The sequence below is a fragment of the Misgurnus anguillicaudatus genome, chromosome 20, assembly GCF_027580225.2.
Source record: "Misgurnus anguillicaudatus chromosome 20, ASM2758022v2, whole genome shotgun sequence".
Classification (NCBI taxonomy): domain Eukaryota; kingdom Metazoa; phylum Chordata; class Actinopteri; order Cypriniformes; family Cobitidae; genus Misgurnus; species Misgurnus anguillicaudatus.
In genome coordinates, this window is record NC_073356.2 from 28,969,432 (window position 1) to 28,996,826 (window position 27,395).

The following is a 27,395-nucleotide window of genomic DNA, read 5'->3' on the forward strand; positions in this document are numbered from 1 at the left end:
ACAGTAGGTACTGAATTAGATAAGGTAACTACAAAGTAGGTACTATATAGTATGAATATGGATAGTATGAATACATTTGGACATACATTGCGTGACATACGTTGTCAACATCAAGTTAGTCGTTAACTGGAATGATGTTAAACAAGCACAATTTAAACACAAGAGACAGCTGTTTAATATATGTATTTGCATTTAAATTGAGCCGCGTTACCACTTTAAATGAAAACAACATCCCTCCGTTGGATAACTTTTCTGCTGGGGGATCACGGGATAGCAAAGTGTCCATCGAATGAACACTTCTGGATCTTGACGGAGTAGTAGGTAACTTTTTGCCTACTACTATATAGCATGGAAGTAGGCGGTTTGGCCGCAGACAATGTTTTTGGAAAAAAGCTAAATTGTTAGGGTGGTGTAGGTGGAGGTGTTCTAAATGGTTATTCTTAGCATGTTGCTATGGGGTTGCTAGGGTGTTATGGATGGTTAGATTAACTAGTAGAACCAAAGATACTGGATATAACAAGATTGAGCACTCGTATTACTTTGAATAGGGCTCAATATGGCTGCTCTGGCGACAGAAGTCCCGCCTTCCAGTTAAAAGAACCAATCATCAATCAATAGAGACGTATGATTCTCTGGAGGAGCGGCTCTATACAGGGTCACGTGCAGTGGCGGCCGGTGACTTCTTTTTTCGAGGGCGCTCGATGCGAAGTTTGTCACAACATGTATGTAGCTTGTCATGTGTGTGGTTCATAATTTCAAAATATGTGTTCTGCGCGTCGACTTATCATATGTACATCATGTGTCTTGTCAAAATAAGTGTCTGCTGCAGGGTTTATGATAAAAGAGATGCTCGCGTTTGCCAGATACTCGCATAATCTCATGCGTTATCATAGTTTAGTGTTAATGGAGTGTCTTGCTTGTACTTTGTGAAGGTGAGCGTCTCTTTTATCATAAACGGTTTTGACGCGTGTGCAACAGGCACTTATTTTGACAAGACACGTGATGCACATGGTTCACATGATACTTCGTGACATGTGCACAGTAGCTGAAATGACCGGAAAATTTTTTTTTAGCGCAATTTGAGCTCAAGGAAAATGTATGGTACAGTTGATGTCAGGTTTAATAGTTGTTCAGAAATATGTTCTTTAATTGTGAGTTTATCACATGATTTTAGAGATATCTGCCTTTCCCCATTCAGGCGTTGCAAACATGGCCTGATAGTGGCGTGACTTCCCTAAAGGGACTTTTGTAGAACTTATTTATACCTCAGTCTTTAGCACAACCAGTGTGGGACAGGTTATGATGAGCTGATGTTTAATTCTTAGTGTTATGGATTTGAACAAAGCCTTACCTAATATTAATAATGCCGTAATTGTAATACTAATCTTAATCAACACTAATGACCATTGGTGGATTGTAATTAAGGTACAATTGGATTACTATTCTTGTATATAGTTTGCTTATGTCCTCTGTTGATGGAAAATCCCCAAAATAAGCATTACTGGCAAAATCCTGGGACGTGCGAGCGTGTATTTATAATCTATCCAATCACAATGCACAGGCTATGAAAACAGACACTTACCTCACTCTTTCCGATTATTTTTCCGGCTTTCTTCCCCCATCCCAACTCATGCAACTTTTGTCCCGGATTGCGTCTAGGAGGTGCAACTTTGAGCACAAGATCCTCTTTTCACATGACGTAATTGTGGTAAAACGTCTTTTTACCAAAAATTGCTGGTTTTGGTGGACAGAGTCCTTCTGTTACAGTAAATTATGGAAAGTGCTGTAACAGGCAGAGTATGTGGAATATATTTTTAGTGGCTGGTTTACTGCAGCATGCCAGGATAACACACACACATCTTGTAGCTGGAGGCCTGGCCAGTTTTCTTTCTGCAGAGACAGCGCTGTAATGACAAAAGCATTTTCACACACAAGGACAAAGCTGTCTAGCAAGCATAGCCGTCATTTCACTGTCTAGATTTACTATGGGCCAGATATAGTTCGGCTATGAGTAACTTGAATAAGGGTACATGACGTTTTTACCGAAATAACTTGCGAAATGCATGATATTTCATCATGTAAGCACAGTCAGCAGTGACTACAAGGTGTTTGGTTTCATTTATTATTTTATTTATTTTTTGGCTATGGACATCTATTAAATTTTCATTGGCAGCACACATTTTGCCTTGTTTTAGCCTAGACTACTGGGATGTGTTTGAACAGCTATTAGACGACTTTTAAATTGCTTGCTGGGTTATAAGAAGTATTACAGACATTAATACTCACTTTTAAAAGAATGTTGTGGCCTTGATACGTTAAGCTGTTGGCATTTGTAGCATAATGTCGATTATCACAGATAATATTTTCTTTGTAAGCCATTTATGTTAAAGGTGCAATGTGGGACCTTAAGAAGGATCTCTTTACAGAGATGCAATATAACATACATAACTATATTATCAGTGGTGTATAAAGACCTTACATAATGAACTGTATTGTTTTTATTACATTAGAATGAGACGTTTTTATCTACATACACTGCGGGTCTCCTTTAAGTCGCCACCATGTTTCAGTAAACGGACAAACTGTTCTAAAGAGCACATTTCGTCCTTACAGTGTCTCAGACGCTGACATGTTTGTCCTGTGGCAGCTACTGTAGATTCTCATTGCGTTTCGAAATTGAGGTTTCCTGCATTTCGCAATCTCACTGCTAAATGCCGCTAAAAAAAACCCACATTACACCTTTAACCTCATAAGACTTGGATGTCCACATACATGGACATCACATTTTTTTGTTGTTTGCACTTTGCACCATAATACTTCATTTTGTGTAACTGGACCCTGTTGTACACAAACGTGGACAATTACACTGCTTCATGTTCAAAGAAAATATTTGGTTATTATATTTATTGATTCTTCTTAATAGCTGAAAGAAATCTAAAAAAAGACAAACCATGATTTTTCCATTAAAATGTGGTAATAGAAATAAATAAAGTTGTCTAAATCATGATTTTAGTGTGTAAAGTCACAACTTAATTCTGTGTTTAGATGTAACAAACCTTTTCTTACATCCTAGAAGAACGTTACTGGATTTACTGACTTTACATCATCATGAAAGGAGTTATTAGATGATAACTGCAAGTTATGTTATATGTAAGCATAAGGTACGAGGTGCTATTCTGTATCGTGGCATAGGTCACGGCTAAAGGGCACGACGCAATGCGCAGTCAATGCAACCTCTTCATCTGTAATTATTTATGGTACAGCACTACCCTCAAGCACCTTATTGCTTATATAAAACAGTTACTACACAATACAAATATTAAAGCAAAAATATGTATCATCGCAACTTTCATGAAGTAAAAGCCAGAAACAGAATGTTTCACATATGTTTACGTTGCTATACAGAATTTTTGGGTGCAGTGATCATAGCTGTGTTTCAATGTAAATTAAACACATCTATTGACCAATCAGAATCAAGGACTGGAACAAAAAAATTTTTTAGGCAGAATCCAACCAGAAGTGATCATCACTATGCCCCTTTCCCTTTGAAGATCAAAGCTCTTGATGTGTAAACACTGAATAGAGCAATAAAAACAACATAATTTTCTCCTTATCTGAAGTGACTGTTTATGCAGCATCCCCTCCCTTTAACAAAAACACAGTTAAAGGAAAACACCACCATTTTGTCAATATTTTACTATGTTCTTACCTTAACTTAGGTGAAATAATACATACTTAACTTTTTTCAATGCGTGCACTTTTAATCTTTGTACAGCACTTCGTGAATGCGTTAGCATTTAGCCTAGCCCCTTTCATTCCTATGGCTCCAAACAAAAGTTTTATTTCGTGGCACCATACTTACTCGTGTAACTACTCATGTAACAGTCTTTAAATAGAGAAAACATGGAAGTGTTTGGTAGCTTCTAAATTCATCTCTGTTTGGATCCTAGGGAATGAATGGGGCTAGGCTAAATGCTAACACATTCATGAGGCACTGTACAAAGATTAAAATGCACGAATTGAAGATGAGGTAAGAATATAGTAAAATATTGAAAAACTATGGTGTTTTCCTTTAAAGTTGTATATTAGTTGAATTTTAACATGTTTAAGTAGTGAGGCTATATTTTTAGAAGCATGCAGAGTTTTTTTTGCTATTTAACATGCTGCCCAATGTAATTGCAATTGCAAATGTTCTGTTTCAATAAAAATGATGATACAAACGCTTTTAACCTGGAACTTAAAGCACATTTACATTTATAAACTTGAGCACACTCTCACACCCTTTCCTGTTTTTACTGTTCGTTTAGCTCATCTTTCATTTCTTGTTCTCTCTTTTACTATTGTTTTAAACTTCTTCCCTATTTTGTCATCAAGATCAGATTTTAGCATCCAGACAAAAGAAATGGCTCGCCGATAAGGGCCGTCGCTCTGACTCTGTGTTCGGCTGCTCTGGTCTAGGCTCTGGTATTGATTTCACCGATAGCTTGTGTAGGTGTTGAGCATGTACTGTAGGTTCTGCCTCAAAACCCAGCAACAGGGTGAGCAAGGGGCATTTGAAAAAACCACCTACAGAGTGGAAGGACTGTTTCTAGATCAGTTCTAAAAGTAGCTTCGAATGAGTCAAAACAGGAGTGTGTGTATCACGGTACTGTACGAATACGGCATTTCATATTGACTAATCTCAATTGTTTCTTATAAACAATCAAATTAAAGAACGTTAACATGGAGATATTTGCTTTCCTACTATACACTGTCAGAAAAAAAATGACAAAAAGAGTTCATATTTGTACCTCAGAGACATTTTTTCTGGCAGTGTGCATATACAGTCCTCGTATGTATATCCATAATAGTTTTATTAACAAATTCACAAAAAGATTTCAAGCCTTTTTCATCAGATTCATCCAATATCACAACAACGATATCACTCCACTGAGTTATATCTTCGTATATATTGTAATGACAGCCTTCTGTTGTTTCTTTAATATTTCACCAAAGGAATTTTAGCAAAAATACATACTAATGCTGCGTTCCAGGCAGGTTTTTGAGCCCGTAAATCACGACTCCAAAACTCACGAGTACATCGATCTAGTATGAGTTCATGGCTGGGAAGTCACGGGTTTAACTGCCGTTCCAGTGCACTTTCACGGGTAAAAGGTTGAAAAAACACGGGTTACAGGTTGCCTGGAACGCGGCATAAGTATAACATAACCGAAACAAAAAAAAAATTCCCCGGGGGTGTTTATAGTACAGTACCTATAAAAGGCCAGTGCTATGCAGTGGGTTATTATTTAGACTGGTGTTGGTGTGTTGTGGGGGGATCGGGGCAGGGAAACCCCGCCGGAGCCCCGTCCCTCTTCCTTCCCAAACACCCACAAAACAGGAAGCAAAGCTGTTCTGAAACAATAGGGGTCATGAGACAAAAGCATACGCTGTAGCAAAACTAACAGTGGCCAGTAGCATGTGGGAAAGAAAGTCTAAAAGCTCAGATTATAACGCAGACATGGACAGAGGTCAAGAAGCAGAGAAAGACCAGCAAAAAACAGGTATTGTGTCTTTGAAATTGCTCAATTGCTATTTGCTTCGATACTACAGAAAGAGAAAATAAGGTGTGTATATATAGTACAGTAAGCTATATCAAAGCTGTGTCAGCCATAACCAAAAGAAAGAGACAGTAGTTAAAATTTTTTGTAGCTTAAATTCACTTTATTACTTAAATGTAACTGTCTAAAGATTATATTTAACAAACTTCCTCTTAAATGTTATTGTGATAGGATCACCTTTATCACATTGCCACATAAATGTGATCGATATAAAGATTTTACTCTGTGGTGGGAGTGGACACCCTCCAAACAAGGGGATGCTGGGCAAAGATTAATCGCGATTAATCGCATACAAAATAGTGATTTTTGGCATAATATATGAGTTTATGCAGTGTGTAGTTATTATGTAAATATAAATACACACATTCATGCATGTACAGTATAGGGCTGGGAAAAGATTAAAGGAATAGTCTACTCATTTTCAATATTAAAATATGTTATTACCTTAACTAAGAATTGTTGATACATCCCTCTGTCATCTGTGTGCGTGCACGTGGGCACTGGAGCGCTCTGCTGTGCTGCGATGGCATTTGGCTTGGCCCCATTCGTTCAATGGTGCCATTTAGAGATAAAGTTAGAAGTGACCATAACACATCAACGTTTTTCCTATTTAAGACGAGTAGTTATACGAGCAAGTTTGGTGGTACAAAATAAAACGTAGCGCTTTTCTAAGCGGATTTAAAAGAGGAGCTACATTTTATGGCGTAATAGCACTTTTAGGAGTACTTCGACTCGGTGCAGTAACACCCTCCTTCTCCCATTATGAGAGTGAGAAGGGGAGCGGACTTTTCAGGCGAGTCGAAGTACTCCCAAAAGTGCTATTACGCCATAAAATATAGTTCCTATTATATAAATATTCAGAAATAAATAAATGTACGTGTGTGTGGTTAAATATACATAATAATTATACACAGCACAAACTCTATATGATGTAGTTTATAATATAATATGTCAAAAATCACTTTTATTTTGTATGCGATTAATCGCGATTAATCTTTGCCCAGCACAACACAGGAGATGAAATAACAGAATGTTTGTCTTCTGTTTTTTAGCTTGTAACGTCACCATCCACAATCGCTGCCGGGACACGTTGCCGAACTGTGTGAAAATGAAACAAAAGGTAGGTGACATATGAGTCACATGGGTTAGACAAAACCACTGACTAGTTAATTCATAGTGTGATATATATATATAAGAGGCCCTGGATGTGGTTAATAAAAATGACGTGTGTGATGTAGGTAGCTGATCTATCTCTATCTATCACAATAGCAACAGAAACTGGCGCTGATGAGGAACAATTCGGCCTATCAGAACGTGACGTTGAGGAACAAAGGTAAGAATGTGTTAGAAACAAGGTTTACTTCTCTAAATAAAAGGTTGTCTAAATGTTGTCTTTTTGTCCCACTAAAGCACATTTAAAAGATAGACCCAGCTCAGCCATTTACCCTTCAGACAGTCTTCGGCAGTCACTGCTAGGTGCTCGACGCGGGCGATCTTCTCTCTTATTGTCCAAAAGCGTCTCAACCAACAACATTGCAGGGTGAGTTGTGCAAATAACAAATATTAAACATTAGGAATGGGGCTATGGCATTAGATAATATAAAAGCATTATAATAATTATGAGCGTTCATAAGCTTACCTTGGCGGTTGATACAAAATAGTTAAAGGATTAGTCCATTTTCTTAAAAAAAATCCAGGTGGTTTGCTCGCCACCATGTCGTCCGGGGTGTTGATGTCTTTCTTTGTTCAGTCGAGAAGAAATTATGTTTTTTTATAGGGGGACATTCCAGGATTTTTCTCGTTTTGGTGGACTAAAATGGACCCCGGCACTTGGCAGTTTTGGTGCAGTTTGAAATTGCAGTTTCAAAGGACTCTAAATGATCCGAAACGAGGCATAAGGGTCTTATGTAGCAAAACGATTGTCATTTTCGGCAAGAAAAAAAATGCAATTTTAAACCACAACTTCTCGTCTTTCTCCAGTTCTGTGACGCGGCAGCGCGACCTCACACAATACGTCATCACGTCAAGAGGTCACGGATGACTTATTGAAACTACGCCCCAGTGTTTACAAGTGTGGAGAAAGAGGACCGTTCTGACGTTGTTGTATGTGGAATGATACTAATTAATGTCTTTGTGTCAGTTTATTGTTTAAAATGGTCCGCAAATGTGCGTTTCATATATGTAACACGTGACCTTTCGACGTCATTACGCAATAGCGTGAGTTCAAGCTGGCTCGTCACACGGCCGGAGGAAGAAGAGAAGTTGTGGATTAAAAGTGCATATTTTTAATTTATCTTGACAAAAATGACAATCGTTTCGCTAGATAAGACCCCCATGCCCCGTTTGGGATCGCCTAGAGTCCTTCGAAACTGCAATTTAACTGCATTAAAACTGTTAAGCGCTGGGGTCCATTAAAGTCCATCAAAACGAGAAAAATCCTGGAACGTTTCCCTCAAAAAACATAATTTCTTCTCGACTGAACAAAGAAAGACATCAACATTTTGGATGACATGGTGGTGAGTAAATTATCTGGATTTTTAAGAAAATTGACTAATCCTTTAAGCGTCACAATGCTGGTTGTATTGTTCAATGTGTGTCTTATCCAATCAGATCCGAGAACTGGCACTAATTTCTCATCTTTGTGTTTTTTTCTTTGTTTGTGTTTGTGTGTTGGACTGTTATAGTTTAATGTAAGGATTATTTAAATTGTTATTTATTAACCAGTGTGTTCACCTTATTATTTTTATTTAATATAATTTAATTTATTATTTGTTATGTGTGTTATTTTTTATATTCTGTTTCCATTATGATGCCTGCCTCTCATTTTGTTGTTGTTTTTTTGTGTGTGTCTTGTGCATGTGATTGTTGTGATGCATGTTTGTATGCATGCACATCATCTGTGTGTTTGTGTTTGTGCATGCGCGTGCAGGACTCTGAATGATGACTCTCCTCTGGGACTGCGCAGGATCTTGTCCCAATCCACAGACTCTCTCAACTTCAGGAGCAGGACCATGTCCATGGAGTCACTTAACGATGAGGGTGAGACACACAAAGGCATGGTGACACACTTGGTTTTAATTATATTAAACAAACCTAATGGTAATAGCATAATGTTCACCCGTTTCTAGGAGAGGGATACTTCAATTCTTTGTTGGAAGAGCTGGAGTACGAGGGGCGGGAATTTGAAGCGGATTCCTGGAGCATGGCCGTTGACTCTGCTTACCTGCAGACCCACCGTAAAGACGTTATCAAGAGACAGGATGTCATTTATGGTTAGCATGAGATATGCAATACATTTCTAATGCTTTGGGATCAAAGCATGTATAATTGTAACCAGGCCATCTAAAAATACTGCTAATATGATCTGAAATGGGAACTGATTTCATTTAAAAGGACACCATTTGAAGTCTACCTGAAGTTATGTGTTAAACCATGAAAGCAAAATGCTCCTCTGTTGCAGAGTTGATCCAGACGGAGATTCACCACGTGCGGACGCTTCGGATCATGGAGGGGGTGTTTAGACGGGGTATGCTTGAAGAGGTGCAGCTGGAGCCGGGGGTCGTACATGCGCTGTTCCCCTGCCTGGAGCGACTGCTGTCGCTGCATACGCATTTCCTCAACCAGCTCCTCGCTCGCCGCTCCCACAGCCTTCAAAATGACAGCACTAATAATTTCACCATCACCCAGATCAGTGATGTGCTTATGAAACAGGTGTGTGTGTGTGGGAGTTTGTGTCTTTGTATACTGTATGTCAGAGTCCCTGTGCATGTGTTTCTGTGTCTCAGTGTGTATGGGTGTGTGTCTGTCTGTCTTTGTCTATTTGTGTCTGTATCTCTGTGCGTGTGTGTTTGTGTCTCTTTGCGTGTGTTAGTGTCTCTGTGCATGTGTGTTTGTGTCTTTTTACATGTGTTACTGTCTCTGTGCATGTGTGTTTGTGTCTCTTTACGTGTGTTAGTGTCTCTGTGCATGTGTGTTTGTGTCTTTTTACGTGTGTTAGTGTCTCTGTGCATGTGTGTTTGTGTCTCTTTACGTGTGTTAGTGTCTCTGTGCATGTGTGTTTGTGTCTCCTTACGTGTGTTAGTGTCTCTGTGCATGTGTGTTTGTGTCTCTTTACAGTACGTGTGTTAGTGTCTCTGTGCACGTGTGTTTGTGTTTCTTTACGTGTGTTTGTGTCTCTTTACGTGTGTTAGTGTCTCTGTGCATGTGTGTTTGTGTCTCTTTACGTGTGTTTCAGTGTCTCTGTGTGTGTGTCTCTGTGAATGTGTGTCAGTGTCTCTGTGCGTGTGTGTCTCTGTGAATGTGTGTCAGTGTCTCTGTGCGCGTGTGTGTCTCTGTGAATGTGTCTCTGTGTGTCAGTGTCTCTGTGCATGTGTGTGGCAAAGTCTCTGTGCATGTGTGTTTGTGTCTCTTTATGTGTGTGTCAGTGTCTCTGTGTGTGTGTGTGTGTGTGTCAGTGTCTCTGTGCGTGTGTGTCAGTGTCTGTGCATGTGTGTCAGTGTCTCAATGTCTCTGTGCATGTGTGTTTGTGTCTCTTTATGTGTCTGTTAGTGTCTCTGTGCATGTGTGTGTAAGTGTCTCTGTGCATGTGTGTCAGTGTCTCATCTTTACATGTGTGTCAGTGTCTCTGTGTGTGTGTGTGTGTGTGTGTGTGTCTCTGTGAGTGTGTGTAAGTGTCTCTGTGTGCGTGTGTGTTTGTGTCTCTGTTCGTGTGTGTTTGTGTCTCTGTGAATGTGTGTCAGTGTCTCTGTGCGCGTGTGTCAGTGTCTCTGTGCATGTGTGTCAGTGTCTCTGTGCATGTGTGTTTGTGTCTCATTACGTGTGTGTCAGTGTGTCTGTGCATGTGTGTAAGTGTCTATTTACGTTTTTAGTGTCTCTGTGCATGTGTGTCAGTGTCTGTGCATGTGTGTCAGTGCCTCTGTTCATGTGTCTCAATGTCTCTGTGCATGTGTGTTTGTGTCTCTTTATGTGTCTGTTAGTGTCTCTGTGCATGTGTGTTTAAGTGTCTCTGTGCATGTGTGTCAGTGTCTCTTCTTTACATGTGTGTCAGTGTCTCTGTGCGTGTGTGTTTGTGTCTCTGTGAATGTGTGTCAGTGTCTCTGTGTGTGCGTGTGTGTCAGTGTCTCTGTGCGTGTGTGTCAGTGTCTCTGTGCGTGTGTGTCAGTGTCTCTGTGCATGCGTGTTTGTGTCTCTGTATGTGTCTGTTAGTGTCTCTGTGTGTCAGTGTCTCTGTTCATGTGTGTCAGTGTCTCTGTGCATGTGTGTTTGTGTCTCTTTATGTGTCTGTTAGTGTCTCTGTGCATGTGTGTCAGTGTCTCTGTTCATGTGTCTCAGTGTCTCTGTTCATGTGTCTCAGTGTCTCTGTGCATGTGTGTTTGTGTCTCTTTATGTGTCTGTTAGTGTCTCTGTGCATGTGTGTCAGTGTCTCTTCTTTACCTGTGTCAGTGTCTCTGTGTGTGTTTGTGTCTCTGAGAATGTGTGTCAGTGTCTCTGTGCGTGTGTGTCAGTGTCTCTGTGCGTGTCTGTCAGTGTCACTGTGCGTGTGTGTCAGTGTCTCTGTGCAGTATGTTTGTGTCTCTGTGCCTGTGTTTGTGTCTTTGTTTATGTTTGTGTCAGTGTCTCTGTGCGTGTGTGTCTGTGTTTCTCTTTGTGTGTGTGTGAATTTGTGTTTGTGCCACTGCATGTGTGTCTGTGTCTCTCTGTGTGTGCATCTGTGTTTGTGTATTGTGTCCGTGTGTGTGTCTGTGTTTGCTGGTCTTTTCAGCAGGATTGTGAATGCATTTGCTTACCATCAACCTTTTTGAGAAATTTGTCTAAACACATCTGTTAAGAATTCAGCTTCAAATGTCACATATAAGCAAAAATAAAGGGAAAAACATGATGTCACGTCTTACACTGAATGTCAATGGAAAGTCAGAGAAAAGCCACTCAATTGAAAGCGAAACACTGTGTCATTCTCTCCGAAACTTTGAGAGTGGGTGTTTGAAAGCTTCCAGGTGTCAAAGAAAAAAATGCTCACTGTGTTTGTATGTGCGTCAGTTTTCAGGTCAATGTGCAGATGAAATGCTGAAGGCCTACGCCGAATTCTGCAGTCGTCACATGAAAGCTGTCAAACTGTACAAAGAGCTGCTGGCTAGAGACAAGAGACTCCAGCTCTTCGTACGGGTAAGAGGACAAGCGAGATGATACCAATGACTCAGTTAGAGTTTGCATAAGTGCAGAGCGACTGCTGATGTGACCAAAGCTCCACCTGAACCTTGTGTTATTAGTGGGAGGACACAACAATGTTAAGTGATGAATGATAGTCTGTGGGTGCGCTAATAGCTTCACGCCTTTCATGGATGCGTGAATCATCAGTTTTACAGGTGTCTCAATTGCACTCCCTATTTTTATTTATTTGGAAACACGGTTGCATCCAAACATCTGTCAATCCCTGTGGAATAAAATGTTCATAAAATGTGGTCTGATCTTTAGCTACGTCACAACAATAGACAAACACGGCACAAATAATGCCAATAGAAATGCATCAAAGATATGGATTGCAATTTTAATGTTTCACATTATGTAAATATTAATTGACTGTGTATATTTCCTAGGAGGCTAATATGTATTATAAAAGCAAATTGGAGTCAGGTGATAACCTAAAGTCCGATTTTTGAGATAACAGGATTGTAAGAGCTATAAAAAAAGATTAATATTTATAAACTGGGAGAGCCGGATGTTAACGCAATACCAAAATGTCACTTTGGGTAAATACATCTGTCAAATTATCAAATGTGACTTTGTCTGTGAAATCCAGATAAAAGGAGCATCAATGTTTGGTTTTAGTCATTGATTGACCCTACTCAGTCAATATTAAACATCTATGTTATATTTATATATATTTTTACATTATGTGGGATGATATTAGGTAGAAAACAGTTAATCACAAAAAATGACTAATGGTTTTTACAGACTGGGTCACAAATTTGAAAACAAGATGCATCAGCTGATAGGAAGCATGTATTTAATGGAATACTCCACTTTCATTAAAAATCTCACTCCCATATCATCCAAGATGTTGATGTCTTTCTTTGTTCAGTCGAGAAGAAATTAAATTTTTTAAGGAAAACATTCCAGGATTTTTCTCAATTTAATAGACTTTATTGGACCGTAACATTTCACAGTTTCAATGCTATTTAAAATTGCAGTTTCAACACAGCTTCAAAGGACTCTAAACGATCCCAAACGGGCATAAGGGTCTTATCTAGCGAAGCGATTATCATTTTCATAATAAAAATGTAGAAATATGTACTTCTAAACCTTAACTTCGTGTCTTGCACTAGCCGTGTGATGCGCCAGCGTGACCTTACGTATTACGCAATCACGTCGAAAGGTCACGCTTTACAATAAATTGACACATAGACATTAATTAGTATCAGTCCACATACAACAACGTCGAATCAGTCATCTATCTTCACACTTGTAAACAATAAAGTGGTAGTTTCGCATACCTCATACGTCTTGCACTAGCCATGTGGCGTACCAGCGTGACCTTATGTATTGCGTAATCACGTTGAAAGGTGGTGGGTCACGCGACTAGTGCAAGACGAGAAGTTGTGGTTTAAAAGTCTTTCTTTTTTCGTGAAAATTATTGTTTCGTTAGATAAGACCCCCTTTGAAGCTGCAGTGAGACTGCAATGTTAAACTGCATTGGAACTGTTGCACTCCAATAAAGTCTATTAAATTTTAAATAGTAAACTTGACTGAAAAAAGAAAGACATAAACGTCTTGGATGATATTGTGGTGAGTGAACTATCAAGATTTTTTTATGAAAGAGGAGTAATCCTTTAACAAATATTTCCTGAGCTTAGCTGAGCTATGCTGTCACCATTTATTTTAAAGTTTTGTGCTTTAATCTAAGGAATTTTTGTGAGAAATATGCTAGACAAAGTAGATGCTTTTATGAAACCTATCTTAGGACTTTGGGGTTATGTGTGAGCAAAAAGCTTCTGGGCAAACAGGCATACATTCCTTCTTCCTTATTGTAACAGTCCATTTATTGTGTTTTTTATTTAAGAGGGCGAGTCGGGGACCTCTGCTCCGTCGTCATGGGTTCCAAGAGTGCATCCTGCTGGTTACCCAGCGCATTACCAAATACCCCGTCCTGGTGCAGCGTATCTATGACAACACCAAAGGTGAGACGGAGAAAGTGTCTGAGGTAGATAATCATATAAATGTCGGTATAATGAATTCACACTGAATTCCCTACACAATTTTTTCACCAACTTACCATCTGGTAATGCAACGTGACCATTAACTGAAATTCAAACACTGTTGCTTAAAGGAGCATTTCACCCGTAGAAACGTTAATCTTTATTGAAAGTGTGTTATATTTGTAGGTAAATGTAACATACATTTAGAATTTGGTGCCTATTTGACCGAGAAAAGGGGTGTTTGTAGTCTCACTGCCTCAACAAAGATATTGGACTTCCTTCTTTCAATGATGCAAAATGACGATTTTTACATCATTGAAAGAAGGAAGTGCAACACTGAAATCTGTATATCTCCTGTCTCAGCGGAAACTGAGGAAATTATGCACGACCATTCAAAAAAATGTCTGGGGTTCTAACTATACAAAGCTTGGGTGACAAAATGGGTGAAGTGTCCCTTTAAATTTTAAAACGTGTAGCATTTTGCTAGCAACACTAGAGTAATGGGTTCGATTCCTACAAACACAAACTTGATAAATATATTAAATGTGCGAATAATTTTCTTTGATTTAATGCATGTAGTTTGCACTAAATAGTGGAATTAAAAAATTTAAAAGTTAAAATTTAATTCATAAACCAATGCATTTTTTTTAAATGTGTGTGTGCAGACAATCCCGAGGAAGCTGCAGGCCTGTCTCAAGCTCTGTGTCACATACGCGAGCTGCTCAGCTCCATAGATCATCAGGTGATGGAGCTGGAAAGGACACATCGGTTACAGGAGATCCGTTCCAAGGTCGACCCGCGTGCCGAGGCTAAACTTCGCTCTGGAGCTTTGTTCAAACCAGCAGAATTTCTCCGCAGACAGCTGATCCATGAAGGGACACTACTCTGGAAAACCCCCAGCTCTCGACTCAAAGATGTGCCACAGAGTTTTGGGAGTTTTTGGTTCTGTGTTTATTTTGTCAAGTTAAATCTTATAAAGTAATTAATGATTGTCTAGCCATTTGCATGTGTATGCAAAAACTCATATATAATAAAAAAAAGTCATATATAGATATTAGATAGAAGTTGTTATACTGGCTGACATGTTCTTGTGTTTGTGTTTCTTTTCTGTTTCAAATTAGATGTTCATGTTCTGTTGATGACGGACATTTTAGTTTTCTTGCAAGAGAAGGATCAAAGGTTCATCTTTGCCAGTTTGGTAATTATTAAATATTTCTCCCATAATTATAAGCACTTATTTAGTCAAACATCACCATTATTTGTACTTGTACAGTAATTAGTGTTAAAAAACTGATCAAAAATCTATACAATGATGACAAGCTTAGTTTAGGTCTAAGTTTCACACATTTTTCTGCCATAGGATAAGTCGGCAGTTGTTTCGCTGCAGAATCTATTGATCAGAGATATAGCCAATCAGGAGCGAGGGCTATTCCTAATCAGCGAGTCCAGCCCACCTGAGATGTACGAGCTTTACGCTGCATCCAAAGAGGATAGAAACACCTGGATACGGCTCATCCAGCAAACCATCAGCAGGTATATGCAGTTTAATCTATAAACAGTACCATCAGTCTGTTTACAGTGGTATAAATAACTTAAAATGTTCATCATGATCATTTTGTGACACAGCTGTCCCTCAAGAGAAGAATTCCCGTTAATAGAAACAGAAGATAAGGCCCTTCTGCGAAGACTCAAAGGTTTGTAAACTCAAACTTACATACATTAAGTGCAAAAGTGAAGGTTGTTGATATTTTAAATAGCCGCTTTGAACATGTTTGTTTTCATTCATTCAGCTGATATCCAGCAGAAGGACAGGGAGGTGTTAGAGCTTCTTCAGGAGCGGGTAACCTTGTTTTCTGACATGGCAGAGGTTATGGGAGGTTACGAGATCGCCCTGCCGCCTTGTTCCAGAAACCTTTTTAGAGCCGATTCTTCTCAGGCCCCGCAGGGAGAACAGCTACTCACTCACGCCATAACCGAAGGTTAATGTTAATATAGTATTGATGGATCATTAAAATGCAATATTTATGATCATATATTCGGGTGAAGAGGTTTTTGTTGTGCATATTTTTTATGCATTTTACAATTGCATGGCTGTAACCAAATATATTTAAAATATTCAGAATATTTGAATTATCTTTTGAATCTAACCAACGCAAGGTAAATCATGGTGCTTTTACTCAGATATTTATTGATATGTATTTTTAAATCTTTAATTCTTTTTGCAGTGGACAGGTTGACAGAGCTGCTGTTAGGATCTGATTTTGAGATTTCTGTGCCCTGCAGTTCCAACGGCCACCACAACCACACTGGAGCGCTAGTAATCAGTGCGTGTCAATACAGACGCATGCCTCAATGTGTGAATGGTTTGCCATCTCTGATTGGCTATATATCATATATATCTGACCAATGTGCTTTTTTTCTTCTAGATGGTCAAGAGGTGCTAGTCAATGGCTCTCAGGAAAACCAAGCTGCTCATGTAAATTTTTATTTTACTTTTTTTTATACAATTTTGTAGCTGTCATTTTATAAAGTAAGGAACCAGTTCAATTATTATTTCAAATGGTTTAAATTATAAGACCTGTTGAGGAGAGATGTGATATTTATAAAATGGGTTAAACAGTCCTTCCAGAAAAACACTGAGTTTTTTGTGATTGTTTCAGGCAAAAATCCTTGATCTTGCGACATCATTTTCTTAATAAAAATAAAGACGTCTGCACACTTAAATCCTTTAGCAGTAGGTTTTAATAACCTCACCAAGCTTTCGGTCAAAATACCATCTTCAGGGTATACAAACAACAAATGCGGCACATCACTTAACTGTGTTCAGATCATAGACTGTAAAAAAAGATGGACGACGCGACGTTGCCTCCCACCATTGTAATGAATTGAAGCCAAAAATGTCCGACCACGGTCGCCGCCATGTTACGTAAAACGTCAGTTTGGAGCCAAGGCATGCGCAGAAGGAATCGTCCGTGAAGCCAGAGGCGGAGCCGCGGTATCAAACTTCCGCCCAAACGCTTGCGCGGCCAATTCAACCACTCCAATCATAACGACACGCCCCGTTTCTATAGCATCAAATTACAAGCTAAAATGAAACTTATCACAAAAATGAACAATTGAACATATATCAGCGTGATAACAACTACTTGAAAGGACCAAAACCATCTTTCGAAAACTTTTATTGGAAGTGTAAATATTTTTTTTATTTAGAGCATAGTCCCATTCATTTGAATGGAGAGGGCGGGGTTATGACTTGTACTGCAGCCAGCCACCAGGGGGCGATCAAAGAGCCAGAGGCTTCACTTTTCAAGGCTTATGAGGCACACCCGGTTCAGATAGATCAAGACAATCAACAATGATTACCGCACCTGTACATTTCTTAAAAATGCGATGGAATATGCGGGATATTTATTTAAATTGCGGGAACTTCCAAAAATAGCATGAACTTGCAAAAACTGCGCACAGAAATCTGCAATCTATGCTGCGAAAGTGCGGTGTATTTGAAAAAAAATCGTCCCCCCGCATAAATATTCAGACTTTGGCTGATTATGTGTTAAATAATGCGATCACATAATCGCGTTTTTCTGGAGGGACTGGTTAAAATGTTATGTACGTTTACATTGTAGGAGTCATATGTAAGCATTAAAATATATTCTTCTGACCGAACCCCTGGCAACGTGATAAATAGTGATGGACAATATTTTGCAGAGGCTGATATATCGGACGATTTTTAAATTATAATTTTTTTCGGCATCAGGCGATAAATCTTTTCAGTGGGCCAGTAAATTTCTCTTTTACTTAAATTTGATGTTTGTAATAAAAAAGACACTCAGTATCACTCAATGTAAAGCCAAAGTCTGACATACAGTTTTATTAATATCGGCATTGGCCATAAAAAAACCCATATTGGTCGACCTCTAGTGCTAAACCTCAGAAAACACCTTAGCAACCATTTGGTAACATTCCAAAACTTCCAACTTCTACTCCTAGCAACCACGTGTGTTTTTCTTACGGTACATTCACATGAGACGGAAGTGTTAACGCTTGACGGAACAAGCGTGGCCAACAGCCAATCACATTGGCCGCAACACATTCTCCGGACTTGAAAAGTTGTGAATTGTTCAACTTCTTCCGTGAGCAACGACAGTGACGCGGCGCCGACGGATCAACAATTCATTTCGGCAACATATATCACCCATTGAAAGTGAATGGAAAGCGTTAACGCTTACGCCCCGTGTAAACGTACTGTTAACCTCTTAAAACTCCCTGGCAACCACCAGACAATGTTGTAAACTTCTCAGAACACCTTAGCATCCACCTGGCTATATTTCAAACCTTCTCAGGAGTCCGAATTCCCTAGCAACTATCTGTCAATGTTCTAAACCTCTTAAAACACCTTAGCAACCACTTGACAACTTTCTGAAACTTCTTAGAACAAACTAGCAACAAACATGCTTAACCTTTCAGAACACCTTAGCAACACCTGGTAAGATTCTGAATAGGGCTGCACGATTTGGGTAATTTTTCCCATTGCGGTTATTGATGCTAATATTGCGATGTGCGATTGCGATTATAATAAATGGTATCATGAGTCAACTTGATGGGTTTTAAGAAAAATTTGTAAAACTAGAAATTTTTCGTATTGCCACGTGATGTAGCAACTGCTCAGTGTCAGTAATCCTAAATCCAAAATACCGCCATACAACAGACGTAGAGTTTTTTCAGCTACCAGATCACTGTCAACCTCCTCTGCATCTATCTTCGCGCTGGTATTTCCGCGATGCGCACACACAAGTGACGACGCACACCACACGTGTGCATGCCACACGTGCACTGCCTTTTTTGTTCGTTTTTCTTTCTTTTTTTAAACAGCAAGGAAAATCATCAAACTGTTATCAGAAAGTTTGTGTTAACAAGTCCACACATTCATTTATTTAATATAATTGCAACATTTTGCTGTCATATAATCGCACAGGCTGACATCGCGATTGCGATGCGATTAATTGTGCAGCACTAATTCTGAAGCACCCTAATAACCATTTAACAAACACAGCTCATATTTTTTAACAGAAAAAAATACAACTCACACAGGCAAAGCCAAAAAAGAATATATGGTCTCATATTTACAGATTCCTTTACATATTATTAATGTTTTTATGATATATTCTACCTCTCATCACCCACATCTACCTGCGTCACATTACACTCCTCAAACATTTTTATACAATGTAATAACTATGTTTAAGGCCAGATTGTTTCTTGCTATTACTGGGTTTTTATGTAATCCTGGAAAAAATTAGTCATTTCCAAACCCATCTGAAACTCGACGGTTTCCGTGGCAACCTGCACCTACCAAAAACTCAGCATCACGACTCCACATCTCTGTTGCTGAAAGCTGTGCCTCATCTCCCCTTTTAATGACACATAACAGACTGTAATATTCAGTGTGTGTACTGACAGAGGACAGCTTGTACAGTTGTGTGAATAATCTGAAAATCTCTGTTTCTCTGCAGGATGGAAATGGGAATCAAATGGCAGACAAAATATCTAGTGAGGTAATGCCATTTAGTGCAGGACCTGCCTGTTTTAACTGTTATAAGGACAACATTTTTTTTTTAAATGTAGACTGCATATCGATCTGTATGGGTTTGTGTTTCAGGGGGTGTCACAAAGACTGGTTAATCTCAGCGCACAACTACACGCTCTGCAGGTACACATGCACTGCAAAATGCAAAATACATTTCAATAAAAAACACAATCTGTAAAGCGTTACAAAAATAAACATTTACCCTCTCTTAGGGTGTGGTGATACAACAAGACTCCATTTTAGAGCTCACCCTACGGGAGAACCCTGTGTCTCCAGCCACTACAGTGTTTCGTGCGGTTCGCTCTATGTCCCGGGATGCCGCGAGTGACGTAGGCTCGATGGGCGAGCTGACGCTGCTGCAACGGCAACACAGTCTCTTACAGGAGGAGCTTGTGCGACTCAGGGTAGCTGAAGGAAAACTCAGGGAGAGCGAGAGAGCAAGAGCCCAGCTGGAAAAACAGCTCAGGGATCTTAAGAGCAATAGTGCCGCTCCAGTGGACAGTACTGGAACTACAGGCTCACAGGTGAGATTGTTAAATGTTTTGACTTACAACATTATACAATTACATCTGTGATACTGTTTGTAAAATCTAGACTAATGTCTGAATCTAATTATGAGATTAGGAGCATCAAAGTTTGAGACAGTCAGAGACAGTAAAGATAAATAATAAATTGATAAAATAAAATGAACAAAAGTTGCCACCTCGTTGTCTAGAATTTACAATATTGTACACTTCTGTATATATGATGTTAAACCAGTTTATTTTAAATTATTTTAAACCATTACTTTAATCATTCTGACCTCTTTTTAAGGCCACACCCACTCGCAGAGAGAGCGATACGGACCCCAACGCTGACATTCCATTGGTCAGTCAGGAATCTATGGACCAATCGGATGGCTTGCAGGAATGCAGTGACGTAGAAGTGGACGTGATATCCGATGATGATGACGACGACGATGACGACGACCAGGTGGATTCTAGGAGGTCTCCTCGTTCAGAAAGTCCCAGAGGTCAGTAGATTGAAGACTGAAAGACTTAAAGACTAAAATCAATGTGAAATCAAACTTTGATGCTCCTATATTAGGACATTTAAGGCGTTTTTACAAACATATCTTTAAAAAACATTACATATTAAAACATACATATTAGTCTGGGCCAACCAAGACTTAAAGGGATAGTTCACCCAAAAATGAAAATAATGTCATTAATGTCTCACCCTCATGTCATTCCAAACTCGTAAGACCCCTGTTCATCTTTGGAAACACAGTTTAAGACGGTTTATATTTGAAAATGCATGTACGGTATACTGTCCATGTCCAGAAAGGTAATAAAAACATCATCAAATTAGTCCATGTGACATCAGTGGGTCAGTTAGAATTTATTGAAGCATCGAAAATACATTTTGGTCCAAAAAGAACAAAAGTTACGACTTTATGTACTGTTGTGAATAAGGGTGTCACGATTTCGATTTTAAATCTAAATCTTTAAATCTTCGAATTAAAAAATGGGATCGTCGATGCTGCCACGGCCCCATATCAGGAAAAACCTCTCAGAGATGCCTTTAAAAACATTGGTCCAGCGGAACGCGATTTCTATTTTAAACACGAGGGATGTATTGCTACAACTCCTTGAAATGCATATCATAAACAGGATTACCACTGACTTTGGACAGAGCGCAGCTCTCTGCACGTGCGCGATAGTGAGGGAGGCGCAAATATGCAGCGGGTTATATTTTAAACAAAAGGATAGTTTGCCTCAGCTTGCATGAAACGCATAAAACTGAACAAATACATAAGGATTACTACTTTAGTTTATGTTCAGACTTCGGACAGATGCGAGAGCGTGTGCACGTGAGACAGAGAGAAGCGCAGCTGCTTATATTTATTTCAGATGCTATGAGTCCAAGACACACGCATTAAGTCCATGTGCATTAAGTCCATGTTAGAGATGCGCGGATGGACTATTATTTCATCCGCAACCGCACAACAAAACTCATCATCCGTCCACCATCCATCCGCACCAACGTTTCTGACCAGTTTTCAAAACCGCACCGGCCCGCCATCCGCTGACTGGGCGATGCAAGACGCTGCTGATGACAGCCGCGAGACTAGAAAGCTCTAGAATATCAGCAGTGAACTCCGTCTCCGATTTACGCACAGGGACAAAAATAAATAAATAAATAGCCTAAATTAAACGCACAAATTACATAGCATGCACTCCTGATTTACCACTTTGTAAATCTTATTCCAGGCAACCCTTTTCTGACCTTCTATTTCCTTTGTTTTTAATTCTCATTTTTTGAGTTTGTCACGTACCCTTTGCCGGCGTTGATTAGAGCTGTGTCAAAATGCATCCTCATTTCTCCGCGCTGTTAATGATAGAACGAATGGATCCTTAACAGCTGAGGATATCCCAAACAATTAAAAGCTTTATTAAATAAAAGTGTGTATTTATTAGAAAACTTTTTCTTGTCACTTTTAGTATTTAATAATCTAATATAATCTAATCTAATATATAATTTATATTTGTGTTAATATTATTCTGTTTATGTTGCGTATATTTCTAGGTTGATTATTTGATATGCTGTTGAATAGATTAATCTACATCAATGTGTCATATGTTCTAAAATAAATTAACATTTTTCTGATTACATATTTATTTTAATAAGTGAGAAATGCCTCCGCTGTTTTCTGCTGACAGGCGCGGTGGGCGCTACTGGGGGCGTGTGCAGCAGGTGACGCAAATTGTGGGTCCTCCGAAGGCTAGACCGTCTCATTTCAGTTCTCTTCTTGAACTTCTGTGGCTGCCACTATGAAAGGCAGAGAGGTCGCATGCTTAGAAGGACACAGCTAACAACAAGCAGTCGACCGAATTTAATTAAAATATTATCGTCACGTCATCCGCCCGATCCATGTAACTGCCAACCGCGCATAGTCATGTGTGTGCAAGAAGGAATCCTCTCTCTACAAGCTCTCGCATTAAGTGAAGCCCACAAACCCCCATGCGAGTTGTGCAATGTGCATGTTAATGTTAAAGTATTATAATAATAATAATAAATAATGGCATATCATTTTTTTCTAAATTATATGCCATATAAAAAATATGTAAAAATCGAGAATCGGATTGAATCGTGACCTTGGAATCGAAAATGTAATCGAATCGAGGATTTGGAGAATCGTGACACCCCTAGTTGTGAACCGCGTGCATGAGACTTCAGTGACGCTGCTGATGTACGACGTTGCTGACGTGTTATATGGTGCGCCCCAGCTTTTTTTTTTTGCGCGCGCAAGCTTCGTTTATAGTCTGAGGGAGACGCACGCTGTAAGTTTGAAAAGAAAAGAGTTGCAAACATGTCTGAGGATAACACGTCAGCAGCGTTGTAGGTCAGCAGCGTTGTACGTCACTGTGAACACGCATTCGCAGCAGACGCGGAGGAGAGGACAGTGCTGAATAAAGTCGTTATTTTTGTTATTTTTGGACCAAAATGTATTTTCGATGCTTTAATAAATTCTAACTCACCCACTGATGTCACATGGACTACTTTGATGATGTTTTTATTACCTTTCTGGACATGGACAGTACACCGTACATACATTTTCAATGAAGGATCAGAAATCTCTCTGACTAAATCTAAAACATCTTAAAATGTGTTTCCAAAGATGAGGTCTTACGAGTTTGAAACGACATGAGAGTGAGTCATTAATGACATTATTTTCATTTTTGGGTGAACTATCCCTTTAAGCCCTGTCCCTGAAACCACCATATGAGATGTTAAAGAGGGTTATGTTTTATGATTGTCAGCATAGCCGGATCTTTTTATATAAAATTGTTGCATATTCAACAGACACATTGTGTATTTAAGCTTTTCCTGAAATCGCATGAACTTTGACACTCTCTAACACTCAAGCAGCCTACACACACGGTTATGCAACCAATGCATTACCACACACGCACACACACACACACACGCGCATGTTGAATTTAGCATTACACAACACCCACAAATACAAACTTAAACACACAGGCAGTCGTGAGAACTCCTGGGACCAAATAAATACACTTATTAATGTGAATGATTATATGTAGATACTGTATGTGTGTCAAAGGTGGATAACGGAAGTAATAGCAGCATAAACATCTCTGACTAAACACAACCAGTAATCACACTCATTATGACCTGAACAGTCATAGCATCAGTATACACATAAATGTATATCAACAAAAGCCTTGACTTTAAAGAAATAGTCTACTCATTTTCAATATTAAAATATGTTATTACCTTAACTAAGAATTGTTGATACATCCCTCAATCATCTGTGTGCGTGCACGTAAGCGCTGGAGCGCGCTGTGACGCTTCGATAGCATTTAGCTTAGCCCCATTCATTCAATGGTACCATTTAGAGATAAAGTTAGAAGTGACCAAACACATCAACGTTTTTCCTATTTAAGACGAGTAGTTATACGAGCAAGTTTGGTGGTACAAAATAAAACGTAGCGCTTTTCTAAGCGGATTTAAAAGAGGAACTATATTTTATGGCGTAATAGCACTTTTGGGAGTACTTCGACTCGCCTGAAAAGTCCGCTCCCCTTCTCACTCTCATAATGGGAGAGGGAGGGTGTTACTGCGCCGAGTCGAAGTACTCCCAATAGTGCTATTACGCCATAAAATATAGTTGTTCAATTTAATTTATTAATTTATTTTTTCTTTTCCAGATTTACAAGACATTCCCGAGGAAAGCGAGTCAGCCGTGGATTCCCGGGGACCCTGCGAATCAAACTGCTAATATTTTTCAATTCTCAATAAGACTGACCTGTGTCTGAGGGGAACAGACTCTAGACTGAGCAAGTCTTCCTCCTTACAGGACAAAAGAAATCATATTTAGTGAAAATACATTTCATTGTACATGTACAGTATTTAGGTTTATCCAGTAATTTTGCTTAAAGCTTCTATGTGGATGTTTGCGGCATGTTAATATTCAACATGCCTTCTTTTTTTGTATCATATGAATCATATGGCGTTTGACATCCATTGACCAATTGTGATTTGGAGATGGAGTCATGCACATGGGACTTTGCACTTGATAGTGGAATGAGACAGTATCTAAATCAACCAAATGTAACTGTTTTATGACCCAGCTCTCAAGGGTACCTGCAGTAACCATTCAGATTTTATACGTACTGTATGTGAGATACTAACACATACTCGTAACATATATATGAATGTATACATATATATGTTTTTGCTGTAGAACACAAGGCCAGAATAGAGCTTTTTTTTAAAGAACGTAAAACGTTTTAGTTCATGAGAGGTCTTTGTGATGCTTTATTTTAAATTATTTATTTTGGTCGGAGAGATTAAATGTTAATAGAAAGCTTAACAAGCGAAAGAAGTCCGCAACAATGATCCGGGACCAATTTCTATGGCTATTTTATGGACATTGTTGTAATAGTTTATGATCGCTAGGTTTTAACAAAACCGAGGGCTCTTTTATGATAAAAAATATATTGCAGTTGACTGCAATACATAGAGATATATTTGCATCTATAGCAAAGAACGTAATAACCCAGGAAGGTTTTTTTTGATTGGTTTCTAAGCCACAGTGTGCGTTTATTTTGTAAATGCGAGATGGTTTATCGACTGTAATGTATCACAAATATCTGCCAGTAATTTCAACTTGATGTGTCTTACTACAATTTCCTTAATTCTTTCAGTTTGGTTAAGAATGTTTTTGCAACTACTTGATTTTGTGCCAAAATTTGCTTGACTGAATATTGCTCAAATGTATTATGCTTTTGTTCGGTTCAACATTTCAGGAAGCAGATATTATTGTATGGCGTCGTTCTTCATACTGTAAAGCTGAACAAAACATAGGATTTATAGATGTCACATAAAATGTTTGTATGGAAAATGGGATGTACAAAGTTTATACAATGTTTTCGATATTGAAGTGGATATAGAAGACTGAGTTAAGGAATTAAAACAGTTCATATACAACATTGTTGCAAGGGCTTGGCTATTATATCCTTCATTTGTACAGAATTGTGTATGTGACAAATCCACAAGTTTGTTGTAATAACTACTAATATTTGCAGAATAATTTGACAACTTGTGACTGATTTTGGAAAGTGCAAAGTGTTTTAAAGGGCACATATTATGCAAAATCCACTTTTACAAAATGTTAGGAAAAAAATCCACCCTCATTTTTTAATCCCCATAAAGCCAAAGCAGTCTCATTAGACATGATTCTCTTGTTAATGTGACATCACACTGATAAAGCCCCTCCCCCACGACCACTGACTGGCAGGTTAATTTTACCCAAAAGCTTTTTTAAATGTATTTATTAGCACCAATGGTGCTAAAGATACTATTGTTTCAGACTATAGCGCTTTTTTGGTTGCACCCAAATTTGGACATGCTATAACAAATGATCTGTGGGGTATTTTGAGCTGAAACTACACAGACACATTTTAGATACACATGAGAATTATATTAAATCTTGTAAATATATAAGTATATGTTTCATTTAATCTGACAGATATACCTCACCGCATGCAAGGTAAATTTTTAAAATCTTTGTTTTGTGAGTGCCAACAAAATACAGAATGCTGTACTCAGCTAGTGTGCCCACATATTTTACTAAATAAATTTTTAATGCCTTATATCTGAGATCCATCTCCAGCAGATCTTTCTTCCTGGCTACCAACTAATCCATAAGACAATGTCAGCCAACAGATGGGTATTAATAGCTTGATGGCACAGCATAGCTGGCATTTAAACACACACACACACACTTATATTCTCCTCATCCATCACTTTACTGTTCTCAGCAGTGTGTGTAGGAAGAATATTTTTTAACAAAAGCAAATAGGTAAACAGACAATGATGTAGGTATTGAAGAAAAATGTAATTGCAGTCTGACATTAATATTCCTCTTGGATTCAACTACATAAGATTTATGATTTAAGTGCTCAGATTGATCTTAAAGGAAAAATGAATACTATGGAAATCAATGGTGGCCAAAAATAGTTTGGTTACAAACATTGCTAAAAATATCTTATTTTGTGTTCAGCAGAACATAGAAATATTTACAGGTTTGTGCATTGAGCGTGAGTAAAGAATGACAGAATGTTTCATTTTTGCGTGAACTATTCCTTTAATGTTTAAAGGACCCCTATTATGCAGATTTTTGCAACATGTAATATGGGTCTGGTGTGTGCTCGGAATGTGTCTGTGAGGTTTCAGCTCAAGATACCCAACAGATCGTGTCCAAAATGCTCCTGTTTGGATGGGAGCAAAAAAGCGCTGTTTAAGGTGTCTGTACCTTTAAATGCAAATGAGCTACAGCTCCTCACTCCCTTACCCTACAGTCACATTAGCTTAGCTACAAAAGTGAGCGACACGGAGCGACACGCACTCGCTTGATGGGCGTTCCTTTTAGCTAGTTTCTAAAAGCGGTATCAAAAGTCACTTTAGAGGTATTGTTAAAGCAACACTATGTAGTTTCCATGTAAAAGTGTCTTACAGCTCCCCCATGTGGTTGAAAAGCGCAACGGTGCCTGGTATCAGACACTCTTCTGCAGGCAGGGGGAGGGGCGGGGCTGTGTGCTCTACCCTCCACCGCCACTTTCAGAGTGTACTTGTAGCAGCTAGGAGGCTGCTCAGGTTGCAGCAACAGTACAATTTGTCCAGTTAAAAAATTGTTCTATCACTGAAATAATTTTAGAGACATTATTTAAAGATAAAAAAACTACATAGTGTTACTTTAAGTTACAAGAACGGTGTTTTTGGATTCAAAAGTATTTATTTCTCGATAAAAGTAACAAAATATATGAGATAAAACTTATCAGATATATACATAAATACGCATCTTGAACTATTTTCTCAGACTCGACCACAGACTTACGTCACGCTGCTCCTTCACTCCGATTGGCAGTCGCTTTGTCGCATCGCTCAGCATTTGCACAAAATAGCCTGCTTGTCTATTTTGGCCCCGCCTTGCTCGCCCAGTGGCGA

The 27,395-nt window shown here is 38.8% G+C and overlaps 1 protein-coding gene across 3 annotated transcripts in view; it reads left to right on the top strand.

Annotated features, from left to right (window-relative positions):
- Positions 1–25,376, top strand: part of arhgef2a (Rho guanine nucleotide exchange factor (GEF) 2a) — a 63,565-nt gene extending 38,189 nt beyond the window's left edge. For all 3 annotated transcript variants that reach the window (XM_073858447.1, XM_073858448.1, XM_073858449.1), the window contains 20 exons: positions 6,653–6,720; positions 6,870–6,933; positions 7,011–7,140; positions 8,530–8,639; positions 8,729–8,872; positions 9,061–9,311; positions 11,637–11,762; positions 13,657–13,774; positions 14,458–14,704; positions 14,912–14,990; positions 15,153–15,325; positions 15,419–15,486; positions 15,583–15,771; positions 16,018–16,116; positions 16,219–16,268; positions 19,306–19,347; positions 19,452–19,502; positions 19,592–19,903; positions 20,193–20,391; positions 24,095–25,376. In XM_073858447.1, the coding sequence (XP_073714548.1) occupies positions 6,653–6,720; positions 6,870–6,933; positions 7,011–7,140; positions 8,530–8,639; positions 8,729–8,872; positions 9,061–9,311; positions 11,637–11,762; positions 13,657–13,774; positions 14,458–14,704; positions 14,912–14,990; positions 15,153–15,325; positions 15,419–15,486; positions 15,583–15,771; positions 16,018–16,116; positions 16,219–16,268; positions 19,306–19,347; positions 19,452–19,502; positions 19,592–19,903; positions 20,193–20,391; positions 24,095–24,165 (2,591 nt within the window). In that variant the 3' untranslated portion in view covers positions 24,166–25,376. The remainder of the gene's footprint in view (positions 1–6,652; positions 6,721–6,869; positions 6,934–7,010; positions 7,141–8,529; positions 8,640–8,728; positions 8,873–9,060; positions 9,312–11,636; positions 11,763–13,656; positions 13,775–14,457; positions 14,705–14,911; positions 14,991–15,152; positions 15,326–15,418; positions 15,487–15,582; positions 15,772–16,017; positions 16,117–16,218; positions 16,269–19,305; positions 19,348–19,451; positions 19,503–19,591; positions 19,904–20,192; positions 20,392–24,094) is intronic.
- The last annotated feature ends 2,019 nt before the right edge of the window (positions 25,377–27,395 follow it).